Source organism: Lactuca sativa, chromosome 2 (genome assembly GCF_002870075.4).
Source record: "Lactuca sativa cultivar Salinas chromosome 2, Lsat_Salinas_v11, whole genome shotgun sequence".
In the NCBI taxonomy this organism is placed as follows: domain Eukaryota; kingdom Viridiplantae; phylum Streptophyta; class Magnoliopsida; order Asterales; family Asteraceae; genus Lactuca; species Lactuca sativa.
Genome location: NC_056624.2, coordinates 38,900,119 through 38,927,365, shown reverse-complemented (window position 1 = coordinate 38,927,365; position 27,247 = coordinate 38,900,119). Strand labels below are relative to the sequence as shown.

Genomic DNA, 27,247 nt, shown 5'->3' with positions numbered 1-27,247 from the left:
TTATAAGGCTACTAACACATTTACCAAGAGTTTGAGCACATTTAGGAAGCTTCAACGCATTGTCTCCAATAATTCATTCTTCCCAACATCACATTCTACACATAGAACATTCATCATAAGTGCATTCTTAGTGAGCCGGAGTGTGTTCTCCGAAGGCTCCATTGCATTTATTACTTAGCATCACATTCACCAGGGTGCATCCTCTCACCAGGAGGGCATTTTACCAGCAGGAGAATTCTCTCACCAGGAATGCATCGTGATCAAGTACTCAAAAACCAACACAATATTACAAACATTTTTGCTAAATGAATTAATCAATTTCTCACATTAACCATTTATGAGGTCACCAAATTTTGTGCTTTATTATCTGTCGACTGTGCTAATTATACTAATACAAATACACACACACACACACACATATATATATATATATATATATACACACACATATGCATACATAAACACACAGGTCAAGCAACCAACTCATGCAGGAACTACTATGGAACGAAGATATATTCATCCAAACCTTAATTATGCCTTAAACAATAATTTATGCATGTTATTAACTACAAACATACATGCTTCTTGCTTCAACATAATATAGAAAATACAAACTAAGAATTACTTTCAATAAACAAAGCTAAATACAATGCATTATACATAAAATAAAAGATCAAGCCTTGGAATCCATGGCCAAGATGGTGCTAAGATTCATCGGATTCATGTAGTTAGAAGTGCCACCAATCATTTGTTGCACAATAATTCTATTGGCCCTTTCTGAAGGATGGAAAGGATCCCAAAATGCATAGATGTCTCTGTTTGGACACAAGTTTGACATTGGTGTGCATAATCCAAGTCCATTGTATGGTCCTTGTCCACAACATGCTACTTTTGATGTTATAAATCCTGCACAACAAATAAATTAAGTGGTCATCAAATTTACAGAGGTTTTTTTATATTTATAGTTTAATAATATTTAGTAAATGTTTTATCTTCTATGTAAAGTTTAATAATATCAGATGCTTACAATCATATCATTATACTATTATCTTCTTTCAAGTAAGGTGAGCCACTGAATTAGTTCACAATCATTAAACTTTCAGTTTATTGTGTAATTAACTTATTCAATCTTCCTACACAACTTTATTTTCAAAATTTCAGTTATCATTTTAATATTTTTCTCATTAGAAGCCCGTATTAGTTGCATAATTTGGGGTCTAAGTGATCAACTCCACACAGTTGTGTCTATTTTTGGTTAACCAATATATTGTTGGTTCCAGATGTCCATTTTAGTATTACATAAGGTGAGCAATGGACATCATGTTTCTCTGATTGTTTGAAACTTTTCTTTATTCTCAAAGACTGGCGGGTATGGGCACAGTCGTTGAGGGATCTTGTGTTGCCATATCATCCTCTTCTTGAAGAAAACGATGTTTGAGAAGGAGGAAGAAATAGAGAAACTCATTGAGGTGAAAAAAAAAAACAGAGGAAGAAAAGTAGAGGAATCATAGCCTAAACAGAGGAAGAAACTATGTTGTGGGACGTTCTGGTGGTAACGGGAAATGAAGAAAAGCATAAGGGGCGGTGTAGCCACCGTGGTAACGTCATTACCGACCTGCCAAATCGACAAAAACGACCAAATTGTTGCCCGCACCAAACAATCTAATGATGAAAGAATACTGCAAAATGAGTTATTTCACACAGAACATTGCCCATGGAAGTTAATATCACGTTAGAAATACCAGCAAATATAAGTGTCATTAGTTTGTTGGAGGCCTAAAAGCAAGATGCATGATTTTTAAAAAAATTTATAACAATAATTTATCACTTAATTCACTTATGTTTATGTAAACAAGTTTATTATTATTATTATTATTATTATTATTATTATTATTATTATTATTATTTTTATGTAAACTTACTATCTTTAATTTATTGTTAATAAATTTATTTTTTATAGTACATATGCATGATTTTCATAAGATAAAATCTGTTTTCGTGTTTTCGCAAGATATTTATGTTTTCGCATGAACCTACTTCTATATATATATATATATATATATATATATATATATATATATATATATATTATGGTACTAAGGATTATTTTTAAGCGAATTGCAAGGAAAAATATAAAAAAATAGGACTTGTTTTTCTATTTATATGTTTACATATATGTGTATCTGCGCATATAAACATGTATAGATGTTGCGCATATAAACATGTATAGATGTTGTACATATAAAAAAATTAATAAATAAAATATTGTTCTTATTTTCAAAAAAAAAAAATAAGTATATTTCTTCTTAGCGGTATACAAACAAAAAAGTAGTATTTATTATTTTACTGGTTGTGATACAAACAAAAAAAGTAATATTTATTATTTAAATGGTCGTGATGCTCATTTATCAAATGAGTTAATTTTAAAAAATAATGTTAAATGTAAAATTTAAAATGTTTGAGAACATTGAATTTATAAGAAAATAATAATAATAATTTATTATAATTGACATGTGATTTATCATTTAAATTTAAACAACTAATTTAAATAATGAAAAAAAACTAATGAACATATTATATGCTTATTTACTTATAACAATAGTTTGTTATTATTCACTTATGTTTATCTAACATTAGTTTTTCATTTATTTGCTTATGTTTATGTAACTAGTTTATTATTATTATTATTATTATTATTATTATTATTATTATGAGTTGTATAAGAAATATAATATCCATGATAAATATAATGATTTTAAATAATATAACAACGTAAAATCATATTATATATATATATATATATATATATATATATATATATATATATATATATATATTACTGTTGTAAAACTGGACTTACTCGGGTGAGTATTCAGATTCGGCTATTTAGTGAGAAGAGTGAAAGCCAACTCGGTCCAAATCGGACCAACTTGTCAAACTCGATAAAACTAGGTCAAATGGTTAAAATTGACTTAAAAAGAGAAAAAAATCAATTTTTGAGATGAATATGTATATTTGTATTTTAACTAACATATTAACCCTAAAACTAAAAGATATCAAATAAATGAATTGTGTATTTATCCTCCCTCCCTCTCTCTCTCTCTCTCTCTCTCTCTCTCTCTCTCTCTCTCTCTCTCTCTCTCTCTCTCTCTCTCTCATCAACTTAAAAATAGAAAAAATCAAAATTTTATGATTAGTATGTATATTTATATTTTATCTAACATATTAACCCTAAAACTAAAAAAGATACCAAATAAACCAATTGTACATGTTTTCCTCTCTCTCTCTCTCTCTCATGATTTTAATATTTACTTCTTTAAAATATTTTAACATTCCAACATATATCTCTTTTATTGATATGTCACATACTTTCTTAGGAATTTTAATAAACATGTGATTTTTGATATATGTAATTTCCCCAAAACTAATTTCTTTATAAACTACCGTATTCGACTATTTCCTCCCCGCTACTCCCCGGTTGATTGAACGAGTAACGAATAGTGAATTCCGCAACATTGATATATATATATATATATATATATATATATATATATATATATATATATATATATAACGCGAAAGGTTATTTGGAAAACAAAAAAACCCTAATAAAACCCTAATAATCATAAAAATGCATAAAAAATACTTAGAGATTACAAAACTTTTTTTTGAAAAAATCACAGCTTTTTTTACAAAATCGATGAAATTTTTTTTTTTAGCGAATTTTAACAAAAACCTGCGATTTTTTATAAAAAATTCAAAAAAAAATATTTGTAATCTCTAAGTATTTTTTTTGATGCATTTTTATGATTTTTAGGGTTTTTTTTGTTTTCCATAGAATCTAAACCTATATATATATATATATATATATATATATATATATATATATATATATATATATATATATATATATATATATATATATATATATATATGTAATAAAAGCTTTAAAACTCAAGAACATAAATAGTTTTTTTTCCAAATAATAATTGAAAAAGAACAAATAAACACATTATTGTACTAAGGATTATTTTTAAGCGAATTGCAAGGAAAAAATATAAAAAAAATAGGACTTGTTTTTCTATTTATATGTTTACATGTTTGTGGATTTGCGCGTGTATTATACACGCATGTGTAGATGTTGTACATACAAAAAAAAATTAATAAATAAAATATTGTTTTTTTTTTCGGAAAAAAATAAGTATATTTTCTTTTAGCGGCATACACAAAAAAATATTTATTATTTTTCTAGTTGTGAGACTTATTTATCATCTAAGTTAATTTAAGGAAAAAAATATTAAATATAAAGGTTAAAATGTTTGACAAATTTGAATTTATAAGAAAATAAGAAAAATAATAATTTATTATAATTGAAATGTTTTTTATCTTTTAAATTGAAGCAAATAATTTAAATAATGAAAAAAACTAATGAATTTTAATTTTGGGAATTTTAAAATTAAAAGGTAAATTTATTAATTAAATTAATATCCATTTATTGCTACATTTATTGTAATTATTACATTAAAATATTATGTAAAATTTCATAAAATAAAAAACTCATAAAATAACATGTAAAAAAATTAATTGAAAATAACCACAAAAATTATATCTGACATATTGAATGAGAGTGTAAAAAGTGATAAAAAAAAAAGCCTTCATGATCTTTGTTTCGAATAATTATGTAAATAAAAAACTCATCAACTTTTCTTATGGCTACATATAATTCATGTCAATGTTGAATGTTCGAAACCATTGTATAACGTTGATAGATTGCAAAAAACAAAGTTTGAATAATATGAATGAAGTGATTTCGTACCATAGGCTTGAGGATTAGATATGTAATCCATATGCATTTTCATTGTATTAGCGGCTACGAAAATATTACCACCCTTCTCATCATTGAGTCCTTTTAACATATCATTAAGTTGAGGGTTGAATAAATTGGCTGCCCGTTGCAACTCTACTGAACATTCTCCGGCTCTACTCCGTTGAGCCAACTCCGCCGGCACACATCCCATCGGTCCTGTGCCCATCACCAACACCTTTCTGGCTCCCACATCATACATTCTCTACATTTAAGAAAAAAAATTAATTGATTTTGCAAAAGCTTTAATGGATTGTTATTTATAAATATAAAAAAATTAGATTTCCAATATTCGAGAGGAAGAAAGGATTATCTAAACAACAAATACCCGTTTTTGCAACTTTAGGATAAGTAACATATTAATGTTACTAAATCAATCATTATTGTTGTTTGTGCAAAACCATTAATATGCACATGAGGTCATGAAGAAATGCAACCAAATATAGATATTCCCACCAACCACAATACACCTTCAAATCCATCATACCACATTAAAACCTATGCCCCATTCATAGTATTTAATATTAAAAATTACATATTCAATACGGTCTATAAATATTAAATGATTTATTTGTATAAAAATTTAACTAAATATTTCCTGATTTATTAGAAATCATATGGGTAAAATAGATGAAAGTAATGTAGGTGATATGATTGTAGAATATGAACTATATATTCATCATGTATAGAGTTACTATGACCGAAAATATTATTATATATATGAATGCTGTACTTCTTGCTCAAATATACACTTAAATATAAAAAGATATAATGTCTTGATCTATTTTAACATTGATGTTTGCAAAGTACCTCCTCTTCATACAATTAAAATGTTGAATTGTTTCCCCATAAATGCTTAGCCTTAACATGTTTTTAATTTGGTAAAAAAAAAATCATAGTTACCATATATAGCATGAAATTTACCAAAAAAATGTTTCATTGTACCACAGAAATTTACCGAAAGAATGTTTCTATATTCAGAAACTACATAGCGAACATAATCTGGTAGAGAGAATTGGCGAGATCTAGCAGATAGTGGAACAAGGTAGTAGTTGTTCACGAAGTCGTTTCCACCAAGGGATATGAGTGAGATCCCATTGCTGATAATCTCACGAGTTCGGTCTGCTCCAACAATATCTGTCAGTCGAACTTGGAATTGTTGGAAATACTCTAATTGTTTCCACATCCGAACTATATTTAACTGTGGGACATAAAAATATTTATTAGTACAAATATTAAACCATGGTAATCTTTTATATTGTTGGAAACTTGGAAATACACTAATTATTTCCTCATGAGTTGGATATGCTACAATGTACATGAGGTCCATTATCATTATTAATTGTCTAATCATAGTAATATTTTTCAACATCTTAAATGACCAAATCTAAAAAAGATTTGTTCTAATGACATGTGCATCATGCAATACAATTATCAAAGTCACTAATGAGTCAAGTTGTAGAAGTTTTATGTTGCAAGTTCAAATCTTTTAAAAAGGCGAATTACAATAAAAATTAAAATATTACTTTCAAAATCGAAAAGCTTATGGTATAAGGATATAATCACCAATAAGCCAAACTCTTCACAAAATAGTTTTATAAAATAAAACCCAACTGAAAAGGTTATGGTATTAGCATACTTATAACAAAATTGTGTTGTAAAATTATAAATTTACTGAAAATATGTTCACTTTATGTATGGTTTATAAATATTAAAAACAGAAACGTATAAATCTGTTTTTTTAATAATTAAAAATTTATAATGTGTAAACGGATATGTGGGGACATACAAATTGAACTCCAGTGTCATTGAGGATTCCAATTCCAGCAGAAGCAAAGTTGGCACCAGCTAGGAGCTTGTCTCCCCTTAGCGACGGATGCAAGTATGGCAATGGGGACTGCATTCCCATATGCTCACCTTTACATATAAAAAAAACATATACAAGTTATTCATCTCATTAAATAAATATAACAACTTCTTAATGTTAACTAATATCTACCAACTTATAGGCAATGTCACAAAAATACACGGATTAATTGCCAACATTTTTACTCTTTGTACGTTTTTTAAACACAATATGAATATTGTAACTTTTTAAAAATAGTCATATTGTAATAGTTACTAGCAATAAAAACGCAACTGATTAGATCTGGGATGTTAAGGCCATTAGAGAAACGGCCAGTGGGACGATGAGTGGGATAGTCAATGCCATAAGGTGGTGAATCGGCTCTAGCAGTAGTGAATAAGAAGTCATTATTGCCATTATCGACTAGTGAGTCCCCAAAGACAAAGAAAGCCCGAGCCTCAGCTCCAAGAGGGACACTGAAAAACACCATTATCGCTAAACAACACAAAGAAAACAAACTCTCCATTGATCAACAAAATCTAAGAACTTTTCTCAAAGTTGTTTTAAAAATGTATTGATTGATCAAACCACAATGAGATGCCACTTTTTATAGTGATTAACGGTGGCGAACGATGGTACAAAAATTAATGGGCAATTGCTACCACCACCGGAATGATGCCGGCATCGAAACTAGTGAAGTTAAATATGGATGTCTATAATGCATGCTTTTAGGAATTGGGGAACTTGCTTTCACTTTTTAGGCATGGTGTAATGCAATGCAATGTTGGTCCAAATTTGTGAATAGGCCAAAGTTACTCGTGAGGAATTGGTACAATTGATAAGATAGAAATAGTGTCATTGTCGGAATCGGAATCAAAATCGTCTGTACACCACCACCATGTGGTGGCGCAGGACCAATTATATAAGATTTATAGCGGATCTAATATGTATATATTAATGGAGAATGTGCTTCTAATTATACATAATCTCTTTAAGTTTTCAATATTGGTTTGTCTCTCACTAAAAAACCGTTGTATGTTCAAGACTTGCATGTCTCTAAACCGGAATGATTTATAATATTATATCTATAAGTTAAATTGCAATTAATAATATTAGCAATTGCAAGCATGCATTGTTGTGTTTCAGGACTTTTGTGTCTAAATTACGTCAAGATATATTTAAAAACATCAATGTATCCATTTTACTTTAACATTTATGTAATTATATTTATCATGTTTTTGTTTAAATTTAAAAATTTAATTGAATTTGGTTGTATCCATTCGGTGGGATTGAACATGAGTTTTGCTTTCACTGAGTTGCTGTGTTACATGACATGTTGAATGAGGATGGTGATTGATGAGCTACCATTGCAGTTAGTAGGACTTTAAATATTTGGGACATACAAGCCGGAAATTGTATGTGACGGCAGGTCTTCCCGCTGTCTAAGGATGTTTCCGGTGCTGAATCAGATAATAAAACCTGATTGCCAAGTAGATGGGCGCTAACCATGTGTACAGACTGTAGCCAAACACATACATACATACGCTGTATGCATACACATAAAAACAAATATATATATATATATATATATATATATATATATATATATATATATATATATATATATATATATATATATATATATATATATATATATATTACAGCCCATCTAAGCTTAAGTACTAAATCTCTAAAATATATGCTTATAACATAGTAAATATACCATCTTCGATTTTCATTTGTTAAATATACTCTCTCCATCGCATTTATTTCCTCCATTCTCGGTTAACCATTCATGTTTCCTTTTCTCCATTATCGTTTATTACTTCACCCTATTGCATTTATTATTTCACAGTAGTAAACATTATTGTTTTCCATCATCACGGAGGTCAAAGATAATCAATATTTTTGATTTACTATCAAAGTTATTGGTTCAATCTTGAAGCTACACTTCAAGCGGTAAACGTGAATTACCTGATCGTAATATATTATATATATATATATATATATATATATATATATATATATATATATATATATATATATATATATATATATATATATATATATATATATATATATATATATATATATATATATATAAGGTTGGAGAAGAATTAGAGTGGAAAATGGTCCTCGTGCACTTCTTCAACCTGCCTTCACCACACTAGTAGTTTGTTGTTTACTATGGCGGTGAAATGCCCTACTCACCCTATTGTATAGTGTGATGGGGTACTGATGGGTTTTGAGCAATACATTATTCCTATGGTGTACATGCAAACCCTAATAACATTTGGATCTAGTTTGTCTAATGAACATGTAATTGAATATCGAAAGCTATAAACCCTAGATCTAGCATACAATTAATCATATTAACATAAAATAGGCTTTAGATCTGACCTTTGATTGTTATATAGCAATAACAATCAATTCCTTGCTTTGATTGACTTTAGAAAGCTTAGTGCCTCAAGTGTTGCACCTCTAATGGAGTCATAAACACCACTAAGCAAGAAGATGAAGAAGAGAAGAGAGGGGAGGCACCAAAATCTGCTGGAAACCCTAATCCAAGTGTTCACCACGTTTTTGGTGCCTAAGGGCTCCTTATATAGGTAGGCAATTAGGGTTATTTAACAAGGAAACCCTAATTTGACTGCTTAAGCCCTAAGCAGCCCATGGACCCCTTCTTTAGAAGCCTTGGACAACTTCTAATGGGTTTCCACATAGAATTCGTCCACTCCATCTTCTATGGAGTCCATAAGCCCATTTATGTAATTATCTTATAATTACACAATCAGTCCCTTAAGTTTAATTAATATCTTTTAGTCACAAAATTAATAATTAATTAATTCTTGACTAATATTAATTAAACACTATGATTTGTCCTTTAATATATTATTCTTATAATATATTAATAAATCATAATTAATCATTTCTCTCCTTAATTCATCCTACATATTGCTATGATGAAGGCAACCCAAAAGGACCATGCTCATTATCGGATCAAGTACATACCAAAATAGTTATAGACTTAGACACTAATCCAACAGTCTCCCACTTGGATAAGTCTAATAACTATTTTTCGTATGACCTCAGAACCAGATCAACAATCGTAGCTTTCAAAAGCCGTTGTCAGCTCTGATAATATCAGATACGCGTGTCCTTTAGATAAGGGATCATATATTCCTCCATTCTCAAGATATCGTATAGACATAAGACATGAATTTCAATTATTCTCTGTATACTATTTCCCGACTTCCGATTTATGACGACTGAAAACAGACTACAATTGAACACATCAACTTAGTCCCGGCTTGGCCAAGCGTTTAGGTGTCATCATTAAATCATCGAGAGGCACATAAATATCGCTTTTATCCCACTTTGGGTAAAAGGAAAGGATAAACTTTGACTCATATGCTTGCTTGCATTCACTAATCGAATCACACACAACAATAAGTTTTATAACACCAAGTTACTGGTGCGTTTACTTATTATCAATGTGCAACCGACCAACAAATAACAACTCACACATCTTGGTTTCAAGAATATACAATATTATCATCTCACAATCACTTGTGATAAAATCCATGAAGTGATTCTCGTGAGCGTAGGTTTAATCCAATACTCTAATCTTATTAAAGCACTCATGAACTCTGCAGCAAACTTGTGCTATGTCTAAACTCTTCAGAAAATCTACAGACTCTTCATGACAGTCTTCCTTCATACTTACATCCAACGTATGACCGACTGTGGAGGTTCGAATAACCCAGTTATTCTAGAAGTCAAAACATGCAAACTGAAACACAACAATAATCGTTAAGCCTATATGGCCCCAAACTTGTGGGATTAAATAAAACACTTTTGTTTAAACACCATATTGATTACTCATTATTCATTGTTTACTGTTTCAGAAAATCAACTTATTACTCAAATTACAACAATAGTTATCCCATGCACAAGGCATGCACAATATGTTTCCTATGGTCCTTTCTTTGTGAAATAGATTAATTGAAAACTTTTCCAATGATGCTCATTTTATAATTCTCAATCCTTATCATTAGTGTTAGAACACAACGTTGTTGCCACTACTAGAATATGCTAGATTCTAACATTTTATGCAACGATCCTTTTGCAAAGTCATAGCACAAAAGTCACCAAGACTTGGCCAATGAAATTACAAAGTACTCCATCAGAAATTGTTACAAGACAATTCCATAGACGTGAAGTCTCACATTCAAAGTACATTCCTTTGAACATCCGTCTTGCATAAAAGTTTCTAATCTAGACATAGACTCTCAATATCCAACTCCCAATATGTAAACATTTCTATATTTGTCACATGACAACTCATTCTTAGTAAAATCTTATCTATTCATAATAATGTCAATATGGTCCATTCAATACCATACTTCCAACTACTCACAAGCGACCAATCCTCAGCGAACTTTGGATCATCCTTTGATAGTTGTTTAATTATTTTAGTAAAAAATGATTCTAGTCCATTTTCCCTCTTAATGCGCTATACATTTCGAAAATTTTAGAATGGTCAAATATTATAGCATTTTCAATTGATCCTATACCTGAAGCGTATGAGACATGATGCATAATGTCTTACATACAGATATGATACTTTATCAATCTTCTGCCATAATATTTTATGTGTCACGTTCTCACAATTCGAACTATGAAGAGGGATGCGGTAATCATAATCGAAATTTGAGAACACACTATGTATCGTTTGACTATATTTATTAAAATTTCTCAATATAAGCTTTAGATTTTGAACAAAGTATAATATTCTCTCCCTTAATTATAGCAAAACAACTTTTCAACTCATGCAACTTTGCAAATTGAATCTTTGTTTTTATATACATAATATTGCTAACTTGCAATACTTGCCATAATAATCATACAAGCATAACACTTATGCTCCTACTATCATGATGATTATTATCATATAAGCATAATACTTATGCTCCCACTAGCCTTGACATGTATTCAGAAAACAGTTGAACTTCTAGAAAACAATGCCTATTGAATTTCTGAATTTCATATTTCTAATACCAGATGCTTCGATAAGCCTTTATCTAAGCTTCTTAAACTTATACACCTTTGTCTTAGATAGCTCATATGTGTGTCTAAACAATTCAGAACTTATATCAATAAGTCCTAAATGTTAGACTAATTGCCAAATCACACAATTCGAACTATGGAAAGGGATGTCGTAACCATAATCGAATTTGAGAATACAATTTTCACAATTGCTATCTTCTTATAATCTCTCTTAGTGAAAGCATTTCCTCACAGTCATTTTCATGAAGGATGGAATCTTATGACACTTAGACTTTTTATGGCGTATGATTTCCTATCCATGTGAATTTGCCAAATCCAAGTTTGTGACAAATCCAAACTCATATGGATTGAACTTTCTTGATTTCTAGCCTGATGGTAACACGAGTGCCCACCATGTCTTCCAAGTAGTTTAAAAACTTATCCTTACATATCAATGTACTTTCCATCGATCAAGGCGCTTTGTCTTTATTCATTCAAATGAGAACTCATAGAACTCACCTACATAATTAACTCAACTGGAATGGCACATAAACAAAATAATGTCAACGCGATAGGTTGTAAACCTCAAGTCGTATGCTAGTGATGATTGATAAGGTTTATTCTTGATTTGTTTTGAAACCTTTTTCAAGATCATTAAGACTCCCACTGACCTCTTGACATATATGATTCTCTTATTAGGAAACTTTCCTAGACAAAACAAATATTCAAGAGTTAGTGCAGTTCTTATCAAGACAAAACACTTCACATAATAGGTCCTAGTTGGTGTTTGTCTTATCCAAGACAGCACAACTTACCAATTTCAAATGTGCAAGAATAAGAAAACTTTTCCAAATTCCACATTTGTTGAGTGTTATAAACCTTCTTAAGACTTGTCACTCAATTCACAATCTTGGAGTATAACTCTAAGAATTGATACTGGAATTAAGTATGATTGACTTCTTAATTTAACCATTTCCACAATTCTCGATTCCTCTTCTTAGACATACAAATTCACTAAGACTCACTTAGAGGATCAATTGAGATATGGTTCTTAATCATTAAGACTTATCATAAAACACAATAAAAGGTACTCTCCCTTCTTCTTAGAATAGAGAAACTTTTATCTTTCTGCCTACTAGATTCTTCTTATTCGTTCTGCTATTCATTGAAACCTTTTCAATCAACTCAGAATTACACTTAATCTTATAAGTATAATCATATTTACTAAACTTTAGTAAATCATGAAGAATATCTTTGTCACTCTTGTGGTGGACTTGATCAACACACAACCTAGTGTACTCGATCTCCTAGTCCTTCAATTGACACTTTGTCAAAGAATTAGTCTAATTTCCAAATATGAAGTCTCTCATTCATCATGCAACCAAGTTGTATGACTCCAAGTTTCTATCCACTTGAAACTTGGGCGATGAGAAACTTTCCCTATTTGGTAAACTCTTGACACTTCCACAAATGACCTAATTAAGAATCAAATCCATTATTGCTAATAATAGAAACCTTCAAACATCAATATTTCATACATGCCATTGAAAGGATAAATAAATAAGATGAAATCAAAATTCATTTTATTGCGGAAAAATTTGTCCTTACAATGCAATTCAATTGAAAAACTATGTTATTACAAATTTCTTAGCAATCTATTCTAACTCCAAGTAGTAGCTCAAGAATCTAATCTTCATGCAATCCGATCGAAATCCATTTCTTCACGATTAGATTCAGCTCACTTCTTCCCTTAAACTTCCTCTCTTTTCTTTGATCCTACAAAACATCAAAATGTAATCTTATCACATCATGTATTAAGAATCTAGAATAGGAAGTTAAAAGAGTTAGATAATAGATTTTACCTGAAGTGGAGCCATACGTCTTGACTCTCCCATGTTTTAGATCTCTCAGGTAAATAGGGCAGCTTTGTCTCCAATGCCTCTTCTCTTGGCAATTAAAGCAAATGGACTCTTTTGGAATGACACAAGGAACTATCTTAGAGTTTACCTTTTCTGGATCTCCAATGTCATCATTTTCAATGTCCATTAAAGTTTAGGAGTTTGAATCACCAAACAAATTTTCTTGACCAGCATGCCAAATCATTGTTGATCCAGCAACTACAAGCAAATAGGTGAGATCAATGAGGGTCACGTCGTGATCCATCATATAATACTCTCTAACAAACTCACTATATGATTCAGGCAGTGACTGAAGAACCCAGTCAACAACTAATATTTCTGAGATATCGACACCCAACATCCTTAACATATCAATGTGTGACTTCATCTCTAAGACGTGTGCACACACAGGCTTTCCAACTTCATACTTAATTGCCAATAGGGCTTGAGTGAGCTTGAAATTTTCAAGCCTTCGAACTTGTGGGTGAGGGAGAACAATTGGAGGAGGTGGAGGAAGTGAAGCATGATCTCTTATTCCTCGATCATATCGTGGAACATCATCTTCATTTTGAAAGCTTGTTCCATGGGATTTGGGAAGACCATGATTGTCAGAACTAGACATCTACAAAACGGTAGAAAATTCAAGTTAAGTTGATTAGAATTCTTGATGTAACACCCAAATGAAACATCAAGGCTAGGATCCAACACAATACTCTACAACCTAGAAGAGGCATACCGTAATCTAGTCGCAGAATATTTGAAGGTAGGTAAATGACAATTTACTAATTTCCACCATGTAAAACGAAAAGGAAGTTTAAGTTTTAAATGAATTGAAACTCCTAGATCTTTTGAGATTCATTGAACTTTTCGACGGCATGTTTAATCTCGATTATGCCCTACTATTTGTGACTAGGATGCCGAGGATCACAAATAAGGTGCCAATAACCATATGAATCACGTGGTGCACCCAATGCTATTATCACCTAATCAATGTGCCGGTTAGCCATATACGCTCCATTGATCTATGATAAGCATCGAGCGACCCTTCGCCACCAATGTCATCCCCAAATTAGTGTGCCGGTTAACCACACACGCTCCACTAATGTTTGACAAGGGTACGAAGTGTCATTCCATGGATTAGCATACAATTTCACATTAAGTAACTATGATTTGGGAATTTGTAAAAGCATTTAGTTACTTTGTACATCATTATACTTATAATGGAAGGTTTCTGTCCTATCCTACCCGTTCGACTAACGACCCTCCACTAGTCAAGAGTGCGGTGGGTAAGAGTGGATACCCATTCAATCGCCATTTTATAGGCAATTTCCTTAAACACCCCTTATAGACCAGCTTCATGAATAAGGCCTACTAACGGTAAGACTGACTCTTTACTCATATATATATATATATATATATATATATATATATATATATATATATATATATAGTCCTCTTTGGAACTCGTCGAGTTCATGCAACTCGGTGAGTTCATCAGGCAGTGAGCAAAAATTTTTGATTTTAAGATCTTTGGCAGTCCAATTATGCATTTATTCAATAGAAAAACAACCTGGCTCTGATACAACTGAAAAACGAAATAGATTCATGTTGATGACGATTTACCAATTTCCACTATGAAAAACGAAAAGGAAGTTTAAGTTTTAAATGAATTGAAACTCGTATACTTCACCCAGATGGGATTTAGAAGGAAAAGAGGCCAAGATAACGACTTGATACCTTTAATAGATGCTAACTTAGGTAGATGTTTGATCCCCACTCGATCCTTGCTTCTAGTCAATTGTTCTCCAAGCTCTTCTCACCAATAATCCTCTTCCAAAGCTTAAAACGCACAAATAGAGCACACACACTCAAATTAGGGTTTGTTGAGCTCTCAAGGGACTGCATGGAGGCCAAAGGAAGCAAATGATCCCTTAACTAGGGTGCAAAACCCTGGAAATTAGGGTTTCATCCTCCAGCTCCTACTCGTCAAGTCCCTTCTTGGACTTGGCGAATAGGTCACTTAAACACGTGGACCAACCCACTGCTACTCGACGAGTCAAGGCAACCAACTCGTAGAGTAAACCTTGGAATCATGAAAATCTATTACCAAAAAATAAATACCTGAGAATCAGGGCGTTACAATTCTCCCCAACTTGAACTAGACTTCATCCTCGAAGTCTATCGCAGTGAACAACTCTGGATACTGCTCCCGCATCTCTGCCTCGGCCTCCTATGTCCAATTGGACCCCCTCTAATGCTCCCATTGTACCTTTACCAAAGGTATCTCTTTGTTCCGCAAAATGTTCACCTTTCTCTCCAGAATGGCCACGAGCCTCTCAACATAATTCAGGCGCTCATGGACCTGAATGTCATCCAACGATACTACCGACTCCTTATCCAAAATGCACTTCCGCAATTACAAAACGTGAAAGGTTCTATGGATCCGGCTGAGCTCAATCGCTCATCCGGTAACTCTAAATTGTATGCCACCTTGTCAACCCGAGCAATGATCTTGAACGGCCCAATGTATCGGGGACCCAATTTCCCCCTCTTCATGAAGCGGATCACACCCATCCAGGGCGAGACCTTCAGGAGTACCATGTCACCGACTTGGAACTCAAACTCAGATCGGCGCCTGTCGGTGTAACTCTTTTGCCGACTCTGAGCGGTCTACAGCCGCTGCCTGATCCACTGAATCTTTTCAGTAGTCTACAAGACTACCTCGATCTGCCTCATCACCCTATGTCTGACCTCACCACAACAAACCGGGGTGCGACATCTCCAACCATATAATAACTCGAAAGGCGGGGCACCAGTGCTGGAATGATAGTTGTTATTTGTCACACCCCCAAACCAAATGGCGGAAATGTCCGAGGGCTCGCGTGACTTAAATTGAAATATCATCATAATGTATATACATGAAACATACGATAAACATCACCATGCATCAATATATTACAACTGACATTGCTCACATCAAGTACATTGTCTAAATATTACATTTCCACAACAAATTGTTTGAGAGTTTTTCAAAACATAACATCCTAATACACTTGATATTGTCCTTCAGTTTATCTATTACCTGAGAATATAAGTTATTTTGAAAACGTCAACATATGGAATGTTGGTGGGTTCATAAGCAAGTTTGATATGAAAATGTTTTGTGTAGTTTATAAAAACCCAGAAAATCCGATATTTTCTGAAACGGAAATTGTTTATACAAAAAGTGTGAAGATCCATAGGTTTATGCATGAATGATTTCAAAACGTGTATAAATGAGAGGTTTTGCATTATAGTTATTGAGAGTACAAGTGACTAATGTTGATTTCCCCCGAAAAACCCGATGTTTTCCGATAAGTAGTATGATCGTTTTGTATTATTATATCATCAGAACGACTAAATATGATTTCCCTTGATTACTTAGATGATATTAGATTTTTATGTGAGTCGTTATAACCACGCATGATAATCACTAGTTCGTCTGTCTTGGCATTCTAGTGAACGCCGAAATTGATCTTAAGATTTTGTCACCCTAGACTGGCCGAGTCTAACTGTAGCGAACAACTGAGGTGTGGGGGAGTCACCCCCGTATAGATCTATACACAAACTCTCGCTCTCCCTCCATGACACTTTGATTATAACTACAGACTATGACCGACACTTAAAGGTGTCGCCCGTTATTACTCACTTAATCCAAACGAATTTGATTACCCTTGATTAACGTCCCGATTTTTGTTTACATAAATAGAAGGTAAGCCTAACAGACAAGGAGAAGAGGACTGCGAGGTTCCACTAATCGCGTGTGTTATCCAAGGTTGTCGAGTATACGAAGGCCACGTTGGCCTAATTCGCAATATGATTTATTTGGACCTTACTAGCAATGCTAGTGGGCCACTAAGGCTCAACAGTATGTAGATGCCATTGAGGGTCCTTTAAGCAAGAAATTGGGTCACCGGAGGCCCAATAAACATATATTATTATTGTTAGGCCCAAAAGTCATGTTAACGGGTCACGAAGGCCCAATAAGCATGATTAGAATCTTTCAAGTCCAACAGTTTGAATATTTACTTGTTTTAAGTATGGTATAATTGTCGGAAGGTCTGATTGATCAATAGTTAAATCGCAAAGGCACGAAGTTTGTCGATTGTTGTATAACGATATTTAAATTTATGTAAATATATATATTTTTTCCATTCTAAATTCATAAGTTATAATTTGGTATTTTTGACCCAATGTCTTAATCATAAAATAATCGACTCAAAAATTTTCGTTTGACCTATTCAACCCTTCTTTAATAAAAATGACAATTTTAGTACCTTTTTATAAAAAAAAAATGACCTTTTAGGTCCTTAAACTATTTTTCTTGACATTTTGGCCCAAGACTTATTTAAATAATGTTTTCACCCCAATGTTTACTTTTTGGTAGTTTCAGCCCCTTTAGTAAAAAGATTTTCATTTATAATCCAAACTTTTCTCAACTTTTACAAATTTGACCCAAAATCCAAAAACTTTGCATTTTTTATCCTTTTTGGCAAAAAGGGTCATTTTAACCCCTAAAATAGATTTATTTACCTTTTTACCCACTGTTTTTATAAATTTACCATTTCAGCACCTTAAAACCCATATTTTTCGCAAATTTTGGGCCTATGGGCCGAAAAGCCCAAAGATTGGCCCAATATACTAAAATTTACATGTTTAGTCCTTTGAAGAGCATAATATTCATAAAAACTTCCATTTTAACTATTTTAACTATTTTGACCCTTATAAAAACCGTGAATGACAACCTTTATCCCAACTTTTGTTTATGTGACAAAAATAGCCCAGAAATGAGTTTTATGTTGTAACATGCTTATTATAACCTTAGAAGATAATTTTTCTGGACTTTTTAAGTGTAATACATCCTAGATCACATATTTTTCCTCCTTGATCTATAGATCTCGAGATTTCTTTCATTTTTGGCACTTATTTACCACCTAAACATATGAAATCACACATAACATACAAATTCACATAGATCTACACATTTTACTTGTATTCTCCCTCCCCCATAAAACTTGTGAAAACCGAAAATAGAGGGGTAGGAACTCACCTTGCTTTGATGTTTACGGTTTTGAAGAAGAAAGGATGAAAATGATGAGATCTTTCGGCCTAACAAGCTTCTTTAGAAGTCTTTGGGCTTAGATTGCTTCTAAGGAGTATGATCATGAATTTGAATGAATTAAAAGATGATTTTTGATGAGATATAGAAGTTAAACTTTGGATTTAAGTAAACAGTTACCAAAGATTTGTGTTATGAGTGAAAGATATTCTTGGCATGTAAGCAAGTCTCAAAATTTTGAAGGAAGAATGGAGATATTCTTGAGAGGATTTGATTGTATTGGAATGGATTTTGATATGTGTGTTTGTTACTACCTTAGGTCGAGAGATAAGAAGAGAGGGAGGGGAGAGAAGTGAGGTGACATTACATGAATGTCCACCATGCAATAAGGAGATGGTATCCTCACAAATTTTCCATAATTTCCCTTTTTGTTTTAATTCCTTTTTCCATTTTTATCTCTTTTTTTATTAAACATTGGCCGATTTGGGCTAAGGAGAGAGGGGAGGAATCATCTTGGGCCCATTTTAAGTCTTGTTCCAAATTATGAGGCTAAATAACTATTTTTTTGTCCCATTGGGCTTCTAGGATATTCACGGCCCAAATTAGCATAAAGGAATGGATTTGAGTCCATTAAAGCTAATTGAATTTCTTATGGCCCAATATGGCTCATTAAAGATAAACTAGTCCATTTTAGGTTTATAAGGCCCAAAAAGGTTAAGTCTCATGAGAATGGGTCCAATGAGAGCCCATTTAAGATTTCTAATCCAAAATAGTCAAATTGGAAGTTTATTGGCCCATTAGGCCCAATAAAGAAATCCTCGTCCATATTGGACTTAAGCAGGGATTTCTAGCATTTCCAACCTATTGTTAACTATTTGAGTGTTTGTATAGAGTGTTTGATGGAGTTTTGTGGTCATTGAATATGCACTATACATGATTTCAAGTTTTAGTTACAATTTTATCCTTGTTAAGTGTTTACAAAGCATCAAAATTCCTAGTTGTGACATTATCCCCCCGTTAGAGGGAATTTCGTCCCGAAATTCTTTTTAACGCTAGATTTGAGAATGCGAGAATAGGTGAGGGTACTTCTGCTTCATCTGGTCTTCGCGTTCCCATGTGAATTTTGGTCCACGTTTCGCGTTCCACCCAACTTTCACAATCGGAATGCAACTTTGCTTAGTACGTTTCACTTCCCTGTCCATGATTTCAACTGGTTCCTCGATGAACAGGAGATTCTCGTTGATTTCGATTTCTTCAAATGGAATGTCGAGAGTTTCATCGGATAAGCACTTCTTTAAATTGGAAACATGGAACACTGGGTGTACACTGCTGAGCTCAGCGTGTAGTTGCAGTCTATAAGCCACTGGACCGATTCGGGCAAGAATCTCGAAGGGTCCAACGTATCGTGGGTTTAGTTTTCCCCGTTTCCCAAAACGAATCACCCTTTTCCAGGGAGAGACCTTTAACAACACCTGATCCCCGAATTGAAATTCCAAGGGCTTTCACCTTTTATCAGCGTAACTCTTTTGTCTGTCTGGTGATGCTTGCAGTCAAGCTCTAAATTGAATTATCTTCTCGGTCGTTTTGCGTATGATTTCTGGTCCTGTTAATGCATTGTTTGGTGTCTGTCCTCTAGCAAGCTGAGTGTCACTTACCACAGCCCAACACAATGGTGATCTACATCTACGCCCATATAAGGCTTCAAAAGGGGCAACTTTGATGCTTGATGATAATTGTTGTTGTACGAAAATTCAATTAAAGGCAAGTGGGTATCCCACGATCTTCCAAAGTCCATTACACATGCGCGAAGCATATGTTTAAGAGTTTTAATGGTTCGCTCGCTTTGACCATCCGTTTGTGGGTGGTAGGCAGTGCTCATGTCAAGTTGTGTTCCTATAGCTTTCTGAAGCGATTGCTAAAAGCGTGAAGTAAACCTACTATATCTATCTGAGATGATAAATATTTGTACTCCATGGAGTCTCACGATTTCCTTGATATATGTTCTTGTCAATCATTCCATCTTGTATGACTCTTTTATTGGCAGGAAATGAGCGGATTTTTCAACCTATCGACTATTACCCATATGGTATCCAAACCATCTGTTGTCTTGGGTAGTTTGGTCACAAAGTCCATAGAAATCCTTTCCCATTTCCACTTTGTGTATTACTAGTTGTTGTAATAATCCCGAGGGCTTTTGATATTCTACTTTTACTTTAGCATAAGTGAGGCACTTGCTAACATAAGTGGCAATTTTTGCCTTCATGTTAGGCCACCAATAATGTTGCTTGATATCCAAGTATATTCTATTTGAACCTAGATGGATGGAGTATCGTGTCTTCTGGGCTTCATTCATGACTACCACTCTGAATCCTCCAAGTTTAGGGATCCAAAATCGGTTCATGAAATAATGTGCTCTGTCCTCCTTGACTTTGAAGTTCTTTTCCATTCCGCGTAACGCTTCGCTTGTTCTGTTTTCCATCTTCATAGCATCGAACTGGGCTGCTTTGATTTGCGAGGACAGATGGGATTGAATGGTTATTGAAAGAGTTTTTACACGACGATTTGAGTATTCTTTCCGACTCAAGGCATCATCTACTATGTTAGCCTTGCCTGGGTGGTACGTGATTTCACACTCATAATCGTTTAGCAGCTCAACCCATCTTCGCTGCCTCATGTTTAACTCCTTTTGATTTAAAATGTGTTGGAGACTCTTGTGGTCAGTGAAAATGGTTCACTTTGTACCATAAAGGTAATGCCTCCAAATCTTTAAGTCAAAAACCACAGCTCCTAATTCGAGATCATGGGTGGTATAATTCACCTCATGTGTCTTTATTTATTGTGATGCATAAGCTATCACCTTCCCAGGATGCATGAGTACACAGCCTAAACCCTGATTCGACGCATCGCAGTAAACTACGAACCTCTATTCCCTCTGGTAGTGATAGTACCGGTGCACTGCAGAGAGCTCGCTTCAAAGTTCAGAATGCCACTTCTTGCTTATCTGTCCATTCAAATGGTACGCCCTTTTGTGTAAGCATGGTAAGTGGCTTGGCTGTTTTGGAGAAGTTCTGAATGAATCTCCTGTAATAGCCTGTGAGACCTAAAAATTGGCGAATTTCTGTGGGTGTCGTTGGGACCGCCCATCCTTCAATGGCTTTGACCTTAGAAGGGTCCACATGAATCTCTTCTTGACTGACAACATGACCCAAAAAGTTCATACTACGGAGCTAGAACTCACACTCAGAGAGTTTTGCGTATAACTTTTCGGTTCGTAGGGTTTCCAAGATTTGTCGGAGATGTCGGCCATGCTCCTTTTCGCTTCGAGAATATACTAGGATATCATCGATGAAAACAATGACAAAATTGTCGAGGAATGGTCGGCAGATTCGATTCATCAGGTCCATGAATGCGGCAGGGGCATTCATTAGACCGAAGGGCATTACAGTAAATTTGTAATTTCCATAACAAGTTCGGAAATCGGTTTTGAGAATATCCTCTTCCCGGACCTTGAGTTGGTGGTATCCGTATCGTAGATCTATCTTAGAGAAGTAACTTGCTCCTTGGAGATGGTTGAAAAGATCTTCGATTCGCCGGAGTGGATAGCGATTTTTGATAGTGGGCTTATTTAGTTCCCTGTAGTCAATACACATCCTAAAGGATCCGTCTTTTTTCTTAACAAAGAGGACCGGAGCTCCCCAGGGTGAGAAGCTAGGTCGGATGAATCCTTTACTCAAGAGCTCGCTGAGTTGGCTTAACAGTTCTTGCATCTCCGTAGGAGCCAACCTATAGGGCGATTTGGCAATGGGTGTAGCTCCTGGCACAAGGTCAATTCGGAACTCGACTTGTCTTTCTGGGGGTATCCCTGGAAGATCTTCAGGAAAGACATTCGGGAAATCACAACCCACTGGAATGTCTCGAATATTGACCTCTTCCTTGGACTTATCAACTATGTGAGCCAGAAACGTCAAGTATTTCTTTCATAGATACTTCTGTGCCTTAATGCACAAGATAAGATGAAGGTTCGTACTAGGTTTGTCTCTGTATATAATTAGGGTTTCGTGATTTGGGAGGTGAAGGCGAATGGCCTTGACGTGACACATAATTTCAGCATGGTGGGGGCTCAACCAGTCCATGCCGATAATCACATCAAAACTCCTAATAGTTATAGGCATCAAGTTTATTTGAAAGACGTGATGATTTAAGGTCATGGTACATCCTACATAGATTTCCCCAGTTGTTTCTGTTTTCCCATTAGCCATTTCCACCATAAATGTTTCATTAAGCTTCTGGGGTTGTTGTGTTAGCAAGTGTTTGAAATTATTACTCACAAAGCTTCGCTCTGCCCCAGTATCAAATATGATGAATGTATATGTGTGGTTTAGGAGAAACATACCAGTGACAATAGTGGGATCCTAAACCGCTTCTCCTTGACCCATGGTCAACACTCTCCCTGCTCCTCCATTCCCATGGTCATTGACATTGGGGCAGTTTCGATGGAAATGCCCAGTCTTTCCACATCAATAATAGGTGTGGCTTGGCCCCGCGTTGTTACTGCTGCTGTTGTTGTTGTTGTTGTAGTTGCGGTTGTTGTTGTTGTTGTTTTCCTGTTGCTGGTTCTAGGGAGGATAGGTCCTGCAGTATTTTGCCGTGTGACCCTTTCGATTGCAACCCGTGCAATGCATCTCCCTGCATTCGCCATTGTGTTGGAGATTGCAGTTGTTGGACTTTGGGAGATTCCCAGAGTACTGTTCAGGGGCACCTGGGGTAGATGAGACTGGAGCATGTGGTGTGGACGGAACTTGGGTGGCTGTTTATTTGCCGACTCTGAGCCTTGTCGTCCTTTTCTCTTGTTATTCTTTCCTTTCTTATTATCACTCTCCTTCTTGCCTTCAGTATCCCCTGACTTCTCGCCTATCTTGTTGTTGGGGTCGTACAACTTCTTGGCCAACATCTTGGCACTTGTCGAAGGTTTCAGGATTTGAAGCTATCACATTTCCTTGAATTGGGGAGGTTAACCCCCAGACGAATTGTTCGATTTTTTCCCTCCGAGGTAATCTTTCCAGGGCACAACAGAGACAGTTCGCTAAACCTCGATATGTAAGCAACGATGTCGGAGTTTCGGACGGTGAGATTCCATAACTCTTGCTCCATTTTCTGAATTTCGCCACGCGGGCAGTACTCGTCCATCAACATTTCTTTCAATTCCGCCCATAGCATGACATTGGCTACGGGAAGAGTCATGGCCTCCACATGTCCATTCCACCAGGTGAGAGCTTGGTCAATGAATGTGCATGCGGCAAATTTCACTTTCATCTCCTCTGGACATTCACATATCTCGAACACCGATTCCACCTTTTCAATTCATCTCTTTAGGGTTATCATTCCCCTTGTGCCATTAAAGGTCCGTGTCTTGGCATTGGCGAAATCTTTGTAGGAGCATGTCTTGATGGGTCCTTGATTTATTCTGTTGTTTGAACTTGCATCCCCTTTCCCGTTTCCTCTGCCATTATTCCCTGGGTGGATTTGCGCCATGGCTGCTGCGACTGCAGCAGATACAACTGCTTGAAACGCAACTAAGTCGACTTTCGGTGGTGTCGGTGGTTGATTATTTCCACGGTTTGGTCATTGTGGCATCTTGCTTTTACGGAATAGAAAGACGTTGAGTACGTATTGTCTTTAAGTAGGGAATTTCATGAATCGGTTTGCACATCTAAGTGCTTCCATAATTTATACTACGCAATGGAATATATAACACATAACAGATAGCAACATCACAAATAAACACATAATATTTTTCCACTAATATTATCTGTACTTTAATACATGAAAATTTTCTCGAAAGAGCATACATAAAGAGTACAAAGTTCGACAGCGTAACGAATCTTTGAGTAGTGTAATCACTTAAACATAGAGTCGGTAGTACATAGCATAGATCACATAAGCATAATACTAAAGACGGATACGACTAATCCTAGCCATGGTGGGATGTGCCAGGGGCTGGTGATGAGGAAGTGGATGCTCCCTGAAGGCGAGCCACTTGTCGCTCTACGTCTTGGAGTCGAGTCTTCCACCTCACTTGTCTCATGCGGAACTATCAGATAACTTCTCTTATCTCCTGCTCCGCCCATTCAACCCTAGTCCGCATCTAATGCATCTGATTGGCGGTGTTCTGAGCTAGATCGCCAGTATCCCGCAGTCGTCTCACCATAACTGGAAGTGCGTGATCAGCCAGTTCTCCCTCCCTTAAATCATAGAACTCGCGTGCCATGCCAAACAGGGGTCGCTGTCCCCGTTGCTTGCTCCACCTCCAAATGTCGATACCCTAGGTGGTGTAGGGCCAGTCGGGCCCATCCGATGAGCGGGCACCCTAATCGGGTAAGGGGGGTTGCAGACTTCGGACTCCGTGTCCGAATCACCGTCATCGTCATCACTGGGTTCTTCCTCGAGGTCTCCTTCGACTTCTTCTTCTTCCAGGTCTACCACTGGTTCAGCAGGTCCGCCCTCAACTTTCGCTTTAGGTTCCTCTTCAGACTCCTCCTTGGGGTCTTCTTCAGGTTCCTCTTCCAACCATCCTTATTCCCCTGGTTAGGGAAATACGGATCTCCAGGGTGATGGAAGCCGGCCATACTGTCTGCGAGAGTGTATAAATATACTAGTATTATTCCTAAGATGTTTTAATTATTATGTAAATTGAGTTGATGTTCTCTTCTTGGTAACAAAGGGGTATGTTTTTAAGTTTATCGACCATCGTGATTTCCCCAGGGCATGTGATAGTTGTATTCCGGAGGAAATGTAGTTGATCAGGCTAATTACAACTGTGAACAGTCGTGGCTTAACTGATATTTCAGGATCATCATATTTGATTTGGTATTATGTTCTTTTTCCTACGTCGCACAAGTAAAGGTGTTTTATCGTTTTTTTTTTTTTTTTAGAGTTGTTTAGTCCCTCTTTGGTTTATAGTTGGATATCAATGTGTGGTTAGATATGCCAGTTCACTATAAACAGTGCTCTGATACCAACCAGTCACACCCCCGAACCAGACGACGGAAACGTCTGAAGACTTGCTTGACTTAAATTGAAATATCATCACAATGTATATACATGAAACATAACATAAACATCACCATGCATCAATATATTACAATTGACATTGCTCACATCAAGTACATTGTCTAAATATTACATTTCCACAGCAAATTGCTTGAGAGTTTTTCAAAACATTACATCCTAATACACTTGATATTGTCCTTCAGTTTATCTGTTACCTGACAATACAAGTTATTTTGAAAACGTCAACATATGGAATGTTGGTGAGTTCATAAGCAGGTTTGATATGAAAATGTTTTGTGTAGTTTATAAAAACCCAAAAAATCTGATATTTTTTGAAACGGCAATCATTTATACAGAAAGTGTGATGATCCATAGGTTTATGCATGAATGATTTCAAAACGTGTATAAATGAGAGGTTTCACATTATAGTTATTGAGAGTACAAGTGACTAATGTTGATTTCCCCCGAAAAATCCGATGTTTTCCGATAAGTAGTATGATCGTTTAGTATTATTATATCATCACAACGACTAAATATGATTTCCCTTGATTACTTAGATGGTATTGGATTTTTATGTGAGTCGTTATAACCATGCATGATAATGACTAGTTCGTCTGGCTTGGCATTCTAGTGAACGCCAAAATTGAACTTAAAATTTTGTCACCCTACACTGGCTGAGTCTACCTATTGCGAACAGCTGAGGTGTGGGGGAGTCACCCCCGTATAGATCTATACACAAAGTCTCGCTCTCCCCCCATGAGACTTTGATTTTAACTACAGACTATGACCGACACTTAAAGGTGTCGCCCGTTATTACTCACTTAATCTAAACGAATTTGATTACCCTTGATTAACAACCCGATTTTTGTTTACTTAAATAGAAGGTAAGCCTAACAGACGAGGAGAAGAGGACTAAGAGGTTCCACTAATCGCGTGTGTTATCCCAGGCTGTCGAGTATACGAAGGGCATGTTGGCCTAATTCACAATATGATATATTTGGACCTTACTAGCAATGCTAGTGAGCCACTAAGACCCAACAACATGTAGATGCCATTGAGGGTCCCTTAAGCATGAAATTACGTCACCGGAGGCCCAGTAAACATATATTATTATTGTTAGGCCCAAAAGTCATGTTAATGTGTCACGAAGGCCCAATAAGCATGATTGAAATCTTTCAAGCTCAACAGTTTGAATATTTACTTGTTTTAAGTATGGTATAATTGTCAGAATGTCTGATTGATTAATTGTTAAATCGCAAAGGCACGAAGTTTGTCGAATGTTTTATAATTATATTTGAATTTATGAAAATATATGTATATATTCCATTCTAAATTCTTAAGTTATAATTTGGTATTTTTGACCCAATATCTTAATAATAAAATAATTGACTCAAAAATATTGTTTTGACCTATTCAACACTTCTTTAATAAAAATGACAATT

At 34.8% G+C, this 27,247-nt stretch overlaps 1 protein-coding gene across 1 annotated transcript; it reads right to left on the bottom strand.

The window, feature by feature from the left end:
- Positions 1 to 495: 495 nt before the first annotated feature.
- On the bottom strand, positions 496 to 7,501 carry LOC111886518 (GDSL esterase/lipase At5g33370). The gene is made up of 5 exons (XM_023882775.3): positions 7,005 to 7,501; positions 6,654 to 6,781; positions 5,823 to 6,065; positions 4,817 to 5,069; positions 496 to 906 (listed from the first exon to the last, which is right to left on the bottom strand). The coding sequence occupies exons 1-5, from the start codon at positions 7,234 to 7,236 to the stop codon at positions 674 to 676; spliced, it is 1,089 nt and encodes a 362-aa protein (XP_023738543.1). The 5' UTR covers positions 7,237 to 7,501; the 3' UTR covers positions 496 to 673.
- Between the last annotated feature and the right edge of the window lie 19,746 nt (positions 7,502 to 27,247).

Bases quoted from the DNA above. Each gene is read 5' to 3' on its own strand.
- LOC111886518 (XM_023882775.3), bottom strand. From the start codon at position 7,236: ATGGAGAGTTTGTTTTCTTTGTGTTGTTTAGCGATAATGGTGTTTTTC. The intron at 6,782-7,004 runs GTTGCGTTTTTA...TTATATGTAAAG, and splicing joins TAACATCCCAGATCTAATCA to GTGAGCATATGGGAATGCAG. The intron at 6,066-6,653 runs GTATGTCCCCAC...TATGTCCCACAG, and splicing joins ATGACACTGGAGTTCAATTT to TTAAATATAGTTCGGATGTG.